The sequence below is a fragment of the Pteropus alecto genome, unplaced genomic scaffold, assembly GCF_000325575.1.
Source record: "Pteropus alecto unplaced genomic scaffold, ASM32557v1 scaffold111, whole genome shotgun sequence".
Taxonomy (NCBI): domain Eukaryota; kingdom Metazoa; phylum Chordata; class Mammalia; order Chiroptera; family Pteropodidae; genus Pteropus; species Pteropus alecto.
Genome location: NW_006431915.1, coordinates 5,117,005 through 5,127,283, shown reverse-complemented (window position 1 = coordinate 5,127,283; position 10,279 = coordinate 5,117,005). Strand labels below are relative to the sequence as shown.

Genomic DNA, 10,279 nt, shown 5'->3' with positions numbered 1-10,279 from the left:
TATTTGTTCTATTTCTTTAAAAAAATGCCAATGGGATTTTGATGGGGATTACATTAAATCTGTATAATGCTTTAGGTAATACAGTCATTTTAACTATATTGATTCTTCCAATCCAAGAACAAGGAATATCTTTCTATTTCTTTGTATCTTCTTTGATTTCTTTTAATAAGGTCTTATAGTTTTCATTATATAGGTCCTTCACATGTTTCATTAAATTTATTCCTAGGTATTTTATTCTTTTTGTTGTAATTGCAAAAGGAATTATTTTTCCACTTCTTTTTCTGACACTTCATTATTAGAGTATAGGAACGCTATGGATTTTTGAATGTTGATTTTGTATCCATAAACTTTACTGTATTTGCTTATTGTTTCTAGTAGTGTTCTTGTGGAGTCTTTAGGGTTTTCTGCATAGAATCATGTCATCCACAAATAGTGACTGACTTGAACTCTTTAATCCATCTGGGTTAATTCTAACCACAGTCACAACCTTTGACCTTTAATTTAAAATAAATATATGCAAATAGAGAAATCAGCTGCATGCCATCTCTATGCTTAAAATTCTTGGAATATCCAGATGGAACATTTGAATATCTGACAGGCCCTTCTATGCTGATACTTAAAACTTTAAGAGAATCACTGGTGTTTAGCTTCAGGATTACAAATATACTCACATGCTGTCAAGTCAAAGCTGATCAAATTCTAACAGCCAACAAGAGGCATTTTCATAAAGAACAATGAAATCTAAGGCTTGGTAACCTCCCTTCATACCTTTGGGCCCTAAAGGTGGTAACAGCTGTGCTGCCATCATGTTCATGCCACTCCTACACCCATCCTTAACTTTGTAATTGGTTATAGTTAGCCCTTGGGAGATAAACCTCCTGTGATTATCCTAATTTGAATGTGCCATCTGTTTTCTGTTGGAATCCAGACTAATGCAAACATAGTTTTTAAATAAATTTTGGTTCAGTCACACTGTGAAATACTTTTCAGGTGTTAAAAAGAATCAAGCAGACCCATATGTCTCTAAGACAACATAGTATTCAGTAAAAAGAGCACAATATAGAAAAAATTATATAGTATGGTCCCATTTATGGAAAACAGACATACACACATATGTGTATGTACGTGTGTGTGTGTGTGTGTGTGCGCGCGCGCGTGTGTGTGTGTAGACAAAACAGAGCAGAAGGATTCATATCAAACAAGTTTTTTTTTTTTTTCTGTGAAAAGGAGTAAAAATTGTGGGGAAATCATGAATGCTTGTTTTGGCTTTTTTGGGTAACATTTGAACTTTTGCAAGCAAATGTATTCATGTAAACTGTGTATGATTTAAAAAAATAAAAACTCATTGTACCTTAGGGGGTTGGAGTAAGGCTTTACTTACCCTATGTCACTTTATCAGTCAGAGATCAAAGCAGAACGTAGACACCAAATCAGACAGAAAAGAACCTTACTACGAGGAATTTAGTTCTTATAAAATCACTGGAAGATTGGATGAATGGGCTCTGGACCAACACTCAATGAATGACTCTCTCAGAACACCAAGGACCCACCTACAGGGATTCTAACTTTGCCATCATAATCAGATAATCAGAAGTGAAGGAAGATGGGAGCTACCACTGAAGAAAAAAAAAAAACACCAACAGAGCAGTAGTCAGACTGTCAGAACCAGAATCAGGAAACTTCTGCTGTCACAACTTTTGGACATCCAGGAAGCTGATGCGTGGATACTGGATCCCTGAATCTGGTGGCAGCTGCTGCCTCCAAGACAACTATCATTCGGTACCCACCATCTTGCTTTCCAGTGGGAACATCCAAAGACAAAAAGAAAGTGGCTTGTTTTCCTTTTGCCTTCCAAGTCTCACCTGCATACATCTCTCTGGTAAAACCGATTTGCATCCAGAACTCTAGCTGCAAGGCAGTCTAAGGAATCTTTACCTTTTTTCTTTCCAGGCTCTGAAGGAAGGTGGAATGGAAGTTACACAGTGAAAGTGGCAACCAATCAGCAAAAAAAGGAAAATGAGGCTAGATCAAGAAGGGCCTCATGTGAAAACTTAATGAGTTGCTATAGAGTCAGAAGAATTCGAAGAAGGGTTTTGCCACGATCGAATGCGGGTTTTTAGAAAATACTTTTGACGGTGTTGTTTAAGAATGGGTTGGACAGACTGACCCAACATGAACAACAAGTTCAGTTTTGAAGATTTGGTGGGTTTTGGAGAAAAAAAAAGAAAGATCAAATTTAGGAGACATTTTAGAGTTAAGACCAGCAGCACAGGGGACCAAACAGTAATAGATAATATGTTAGGAAGAACAGAACAGAGGCAACAGTTGTTTTGGGGAAGGGGGTCCTAGGTGGATAGAGTGGGGATAGTGAAGGAAGGCAAGAACTCCAGCCTAGCAAGGAACACATATCTGTACCATGCATGTGGCCACTATTTGATACAAAAATAACTGACATGTCCCTGTGCAGTTCCTGACAGACGTGGGAGGCTCTGAAAACTTCATAAATAGAACTGATCCTGGGAATTAGGTGTCCACATAGCCAAACCCATTCTCATGACTCCTACAGAGGAAACATTCATATATCTTCACATTTGAAAAGTACAAGTCAATTGCCCTAGAGTTCTTGGGCATCTTTTTTATCTGATAAGTACTCTAAAGCTCCAAAGGCCTTTATATCTATTATTTAAGAGTTTTCCCCTTATTTTACCATCTTGATGAGCCTCTGAAGAAGGAACCCCTACTTTGGTCACTATCCATGGATAAACAACTGGAAAGAACCCTCTGACAGAACTATGCACTACTCACTACTACTCACTCCATGCCCTGCTTCTTCCTGCTTCTTCAGGGGAGTAGCTCCCAGTGACAGCTTCATCTGTTATTGGCTCCACTTGTCCAAGCTCAGAATACCTTACATCACCATCAGAAAAAGGTCCCATTTGAAATAGGTCACTGGATATGCTTGAAATGTGATGTAAAAACAAATCCATATGCTTTTAAGTGTTTTTAAAGCATGAACACAGCTGTCTGGAATAACAAAACAAAACGAAACAAAACCCAGGAACTGACATTTACAGGCTGTGGATGCTGCTGCATCTACTATCCGCCAGACTCATTACTGACAGCGTTGTCATCGCCACTGCCAAAGATGCTTCCAGAACAAAATGAAAGAGTTGTTTCTTCCTGCTTCCCACCTTCCATTTTCCAGCAAATGCTTCCTATTGGCAGAACCTAACTGAAAGTCAGCTAGCAAAGGATCCTGGAAATACAGTTTTAATATATAATAAAGCACAGTAAGATGTCAATGGGGGCAGAAAGCAATTAGCCTAATGGTCAGAACAAATATTTTTACATCACCTCAGCTATAAAAGCCCTCTACCACCACCAGCACCGCCCACCCCTCACCCCAAAAAAAGTATGGCAGGAAGAGAAGGTAAAGGCAGAGTCTGAGTATTTGGTTCAGAGATCTGGAGACAGACTCCCCACCACACGTAGCTACTCTCTTCCTCCGCCCACAGTGTAAGTCTGGGTCCACCACACACATTTCATTATTTCTTCGCTTTGTGCTCTTCTCTAACTTCCAAACTCTGATCTTCACTTGGGTTCTTGAGACTCTGGTTTTGCCACTGACCTTTGTTTGACCTTGTTGACTTTGGTGCTTCAAGTTCTAGGCAGCAGTGAGACACCAGAACGATGCTTCATTCTCTTGAACAACCTTCTTGTTCGTTTCTTGTTTTTGATACTTCTAGTATTTCATTTAATGTTAAAACTATGCTAATAGGGAATTTTTATTTTTTTCAAGGCATTGTCTCTGCAATACCAGAATGTAATGTTTGCTAATGTGGATGTGGACGATGCTCGGGTAAGAATCTTAAATCCCTCCATGTAGATACGTAAAATCAGGACGCAATGTCATTGAGAACACTGTCTCAGTATTTATAATCGATTTAAGTCAAATAGAATTTCACAATGCTTTCTGGTAAACTAGAGTAAACTCCTTCACAATGTTCTTGCATGTTTTGTATTACTTAAAAACAACAGCAACAACAACACAGCAAATATGTGGCTCTCCTGCTCCTCCTCGTCCTTCCCAGACCGTGGTGGACCTCACTAATCAATCCCAGCATTCTTCACCACTTGCTCTGAACTCTACCCCAGAAACCTGCTCAGCAAAGTTGCTCTAGGCAAACACCACCAATTGGCTTGAGTTGGGCTCAAGAGCGGAAATGATTTTCACCCCCTAGAGCAGATTATTAATCAATTTCTGACTCAGTGCATTACAGACATATTAAGACATCTTGCTTTCCTCTTGCTGTACCTTGCGCTTTTTTTTTTAACATAACAAGGAATTCCAGGGAACCCTTCCTTCATGTCCTTAGAGCCTTTCTTCCTCACCCCATCCCCCCAAAATAATCAGCCTTGTGTCCTCAATCAAAATGTGCCTTATTAATACACAAAACGTGTGGTACAAACTTTTTCTTCTTAACATTTGTTCATTTATAATGCGGAAAAATTACAATAATTTGTGGCCTATGTATACATTAGGTTGAATTTTAGCATAACAAAAAAATCTGTTTTCACCCATTCTGCTCTTTAATGTGTTCATTTCTCTTGGGTATTGGACTGAAATTGTTGAGTCATACGGTAACTCTATGTTCACCTTTTTGAGGAACTGACAAACTGTTTTTCAGAGTGGTTGTACCATTTTACATTCCCACCAGCAATATATGAATGAGTGTTCTGATTTCTCCACATCTTCACCAACACATGTTATTGTTTGACTTTTTGATTATAGCTCTTTGTCTTTTATGGTGAAATAAAATGCACAATTTTCTTCCTTAAGAGTAATTTATGTATTAGTCATTGTCATTGCTGTCATATAAAAATTATAATTTAATATGTGTGTGAGTATGGGTGTATGTGTGTGTATGTTGTAGATGGCAGGGGAGAGATTTAGTGCCATGAAGTGAGAAAAGATTTAGTGCCATTAGAGAGAAAAGTCCGATTCTGTTGATCCTGTGGGCGGCTAATTTTCTTTTAACTCCTAAACAAGACAAACAAAAACTGGCATTTGAAAGCAGATTAATGGATTAAAACAATTGAAATTTTGACATTTTTCTTGTCTTTTGGCTCCCAATTTTTCACAAAGATGGGCAGTGTAAGGCTTAAAAAAAAAAAAAGAAATATGTAAGCCTTACTTAAAATGCTAGACCATTACATCACCCTATGTCTCAAGTGCAAGTTATAAAGATACCTCTGCTCTTTCTTATTTTTTGCAACATTGTCTCTCCATATTGGGTTCCATTAGGGCCTCTTTGCAATCATTCACAAGCCTTTTAAAATAGAACTCATTTAGTCCTTCAGTCCATTCTATTTTGGTCTCCATCCCTCCCTCTTCTAGAGCTCTGGGGTGAGAAAGCTCAGGAAAGCTGAGAACAGTCACTTCCTATCGTAATGCGCCTAAAGGCTTTGAGGATATGTTAGAAAAGTTCTCGGCAGGAGAATCTATAACGTGTCAGCTTTCACGGAGATTTCAGACACTCCCCCTGAGAAGTCACCAAATGCCATGCTTGGTACAGAGTAAGGAGACCAATTGTGACTTCATGCCATTTCTTTTCTTTCCCAGGAGTTGGCTCAAACTTGTAACATCAAAGCAATACCTGCATTTCAGATGTACAAGCAAACCCAAAAGGTATGTGTCCATGGTAACTGGCAGAGTTGAATTAGATTATAGAACCACTAGAGTCTTAAAAAAAAAAAGATTGAGTTATCCTGGATGACTGAAACAATTGTACTTATTTTTAATCCTTAGTAATGTTATTCTTAGTTTCTGAACTTTACAACAAGTAGAAAAAACACACGAATTATAATAAATCTCCCCATTCAGACCACCTGAGGCGTCCATAAGAAATGCATAAGAAATATCCCACTATTATCTCTATCTGTGGCAGAACCATTCAAAAAGAATCTTACAAAAAAGAATATGATGAAATTCTCACACAAATGTATACAAGTTGTTAACAGTACTCGGAGAAATGTTAATCAAAAACTATCACAAGGCAATATAGCCTGGTGGTTGACCATGCAGACTCTGGATTTTCATGGTTCAAATTCCAGATCTACCTTTTCCTAGCAGTTTACTTAACAATCTCATTGTTTCTTAATTTCTCTGTCTATATAAAACATGGATCATAACAAGTGTTTTCCCCTTACAGGGTAGTTGTGAGAAATAAATGAATTCACATGTCTAAGTTTTTAGACACATTCTGGCACACATTAAATGCACAGTATGGTATGACAGTTGTTTCCTTGAAGATATTAATGGAGCAAAATGTCCAAAATACTTGGTATGTGATGAAACTGGTAATTTTTCAATAGAAACTATTGCTGGGAGCATTGACAATTGTATGTACCTTATGAAAGGTGATTTTGCAGCAGTTAAGAGAAACAAACATTTCATTCCCTGTCACACAATTATTCCATTCTTGGGAACTTTTGTCACAGAAATACCTCAAGAAAAAATAAACAACTAAGTATATAGTAACTGTAGCGTTCTTTCTAACAAAATATGGAAGGAAGCTAAATGCCATTTTTTAGTAGAATGGCCAGATGATTTATGATACATCTACTCTGTGAAATAGTATGTAATTAAAAAGTGTTAAGAATACATGTAAAGTAAAATTTACGATAAACTTTGTAAACATTATATCAGCAATATAGAGAATGAGAGCACTTGATATGTTAGCTGTAGAATTTCATTTTCAGCTTCTATTTGTTTGTATGTATTTGCCATAATATTAGTACAATAGCTTTAAATAATGTATACAAAAGAAAATAAGACTACTCATTCCCTCTCTTGAGTTTTTACTTGAAAATTGAAGCGATTTAACATGTACATTCTTAATTTCCCCCAGTTACATGTTAAATTCTTTGCTTGTCACCTTTATTATCTTATTATCTTCTCTCTTAAAAATGAGGATGTTTTCTCCTTTTGAAACCCAGTCCATCCACTGCATCTCGATTGATTCTTCTCATTCTACTCCAGGCCTCAATTCACTGGCAAAGAGCCACTGCCCATTAGACCTTTTTAAATGCACATTGTTTGAAAAGCCTGATGACAACTTCTCCTAAAACAGAGATTCTGAAGAATATTTCCCTCTCTTGAAAATCTGCTCTGCTCCCTTGCATTCAAACAGAAGACTTAGAGAATCCCTTGGGTTTCTCTTTTTCCACTGCTGCCAAGAATCTCAGGAATACCTCTGCTACTCAAACACTGAGGTCTCCCTTAGCCAGTTTCCTGACGTTGCCTAACCACCATCCCCACACAGAATTATCCTTTCATGGTTTTGTTATTCTATTTTGCTCTCGATTCTATCTCATTTCAAAATTTTTCAAGATATATAGAATATAAACAAAATAAAACTTTAAAAAACTAAGATAAATGAAGCTATATGACCTAGGGCTATTGTCCAGTGCTGGAAGTTTTCATGCAAAGGTTGGAGGAACATCTGGCAGGGATGTGCTGTAAACAGCAGCTGTAATTATTTTACAGCGCATTGGACAGCCAAAGCATATTCCAGGCAATATATAAGGTGGGTTTGTTCTCTCCGGCTGTATTCCTTAGTGTTTTTATCTGAGACATCACATCATGTTCCAGTAAGATGGACTGTGGTTTAAAAACAAAAAGTGCATTTTTGTGGTGTCTCCCTCATAGGGCATCCAAAACCTTAGCTGGTTTTTTTGTTGTTGTTGTTAATTTTAATAAGTAGTTTATAAATTTGGTCTATAGACCCTCTTAAAATCCAATAGACTATAAACACCAGAAAAGGACACATATGCACAAAAACTGAAATGTGCATACAATACTAATGTGCATACAATATTCAATGAGCCTTTGAAGCCCATCATTGGATCCCCTTGGTTAATAATTTTGGTTCCAGATCAAAGCTGGTGTATGTCCATGGAGTAGGGGAAAGGTAAAATAACTTAGCCAGTGTTGGCCAACTGCTTCGATATGAGCCACTGTCAACAGTTGGTTCCATCTTTCATTCTTTGATATGAGAAAATAGAATAGCATTTCAGTCCACTTATAAGAGTGATGGGACATGAGTACATAGATGCTAATACACAAATTATTCACAAATGAATAATTAAGAAAAGAACTGAGTTCTCGTATTAAGTGGCAGGATACTCTTACCCTTATGCTTATGAAGCACAGAGCTCTTGCTGAGGTCATAGAAATCATTCCTAGCAAGTACCCTCCTTGCAGTAAGTACAGAATTGAAAAGAATCTCAAGTAGGTGGCACCATCCTGTGCTAAAAAGAGGAAAGTGTTGGAAGCAGAGGTAATAAACTCCATGCCTTTGAAAGTCAGGCAGAGACAATAGGTGAGCCAATAGGAAGTGAGGAGGATGGTGGTCCCTCTCAAATGCTTACTGTTCAAGTCCATAAAAAATAGTGCTTGGATTCCGGCCTTCTCCTTCAAAAAGAGTGTCCCATAGCTAGTTTTTGCCAGCTCTGATTCAAGAAGCTGTAGATTGAACTCCAGGTCTGCCTCTTATTAGTGGGTTACCTTGGCAATGTGCCTTCACCACCTTGAGGTTCAGTTTCTTGCATTATGAAATAGGGGCTACATCATGTGTCTTTGAATGATTGTCATGAAAATTTGCAGTAATGTATATAAGGTGCCTACCACTGGACTTGGTACACACTGTAAAATGTAGCGGCTATTAGGGCCCCAGGATCTATTTGTGCACCTATCTTCCTGAAAATTTATAAGTAAAAGTTTAGAAATAGTTTACGAGAGACCTCTAAAACTCTTTGAAGTTACAGTATCCATTTAAGCTAAGTCATCTTAGCCTTGAGGAATTATCGACCCAATGACATCCAACATGTCAAAGATTGTGTGAAACACAGAAGGGTTCTGCATGAAGGGAAAGAACTCTCACATGATCTTCAGGGCTCTGAAGGGTGCAGATCTCTAAAAGGAGTTGCATATCAGCCCCATTAGCAGCTGATACATTGGCAAAGATTAATTGATTGGAGGAGGCAAGAACTGAGTGAGATGGAGGGAAAGTCAGAGAAATACAGCAACCATTTATCACTATTTAGCAACTTTTAGCAACATTTATCTACCTCTTTTCTTCAGGACAGGGATTAGGGTGAGGCAAGTGAGGCAGGAAATTTCAAATATAGGGTGGTATCCTGTCTTTATTTGAATTTTTGATGTTTTGTTCTTCGTGAATTTTTTCATTAATTTTTAATACTTTTAAAAATATCAGTTAAAATATTATTTATCTTGATTAAGTTTCTGGCACCTCTTAAATTTTATACCCTAGTCCCAACCCCATTCTTCTCTGAATTTTAAATTGTGGAATATGGGAGTATTTCGTTGGGCGATTCTCCAGAAGGACTTAAAAGACTCAATAGCAGGTTGTACTCATAGCTAAGGTTTACTACAGCAGAGAATACAGAGTAAGAGCACCAGAGAAGAGATATGCATTGATAGAGTACAGAAAAGTCTAGCACAGACTTCTGATGTTCTTCCTGGTTCAAGGATGCGTAGGAGTACTCTCTCTCTAGCAATGAACTTTAGGGACATGTGTGGAATGTCTCTACCTAGGGATGCCCTTTTGAGTCTCAGGATCCGAGACCTTTATGTGGGGACTGGTCACATATACCTATCATGCTACACAACCAGCCATGACAACGGAAACTCAGGAGCCTAACAATAAAACCAAGTACATATCATTAAGATTGATGCTTATACAAAGCAACTTGACACACCAGTGTGTTATGGTCCATCAATAACTAACACAAAGAACACTCAAAGGGCCACATTCCCTGGGGGTCAGTGAAGGTTCCATCATGGTTCTCTTGGAGACACGCAACTAGTAAGCAACCAGACCTGCTATGTTAACTCTTTTCTTCTACCACATCATGTGGAAAATCAAATATTGCCTTTACTGTAAGTAGCAGTAGTGCTAATTTGTGGTAATTGAAGGACATGGCTTGGACCCATGTCCGCAGACTTCCTACTATCTTTTGAAACCTAGGCCTTGAGATAACCCAACTATGGGAGAATCTGTGGCTGCAAAGGAGAAGCTTACCCACCTAGGTGGAGGAGATATTGTTGCTTTTCACAACTTTTAATCCCCGCCCCCAAATGAGGCTACAGACAGCCTGCCAGACCTATTTGTAGAAAACAGACCTTAGGCCCACTTCAGACGGGCCTTCCAAAAGGAGGACACTGACAAGAGAGCAGACCTTTCCCTTGAGCAGA

At 38.1% G+C, this 10,279-nt stretch overlaps 1 protein-coding gene across 1 annotated transcript in view; it reads left to right on the top strand.

The window, feature by feature from the left end:
- The window catches only part of LOC102878709 (thioredoxin domain-containing protein 8), a 9,130-nt gene extending 2,479 nt beyond the window's left edge, over nt 1-6,651 (top strand). Inside the window, exon 2 of the mRNA XM_025041262.1 lies at nt 5,624-6,651. Within this exon, the coding sequence (XP_024897030.1) occupies nt 5,624-5,719 (96 nt within the window). The 3' untranslated portion in view covers nt 5,720-6,651. The remainder of the gene's footprint in view (nt 1-5,623) is intronic.
- Nucleotides 6,652-10,279: the final 3,628 nt, after the last annotated feature.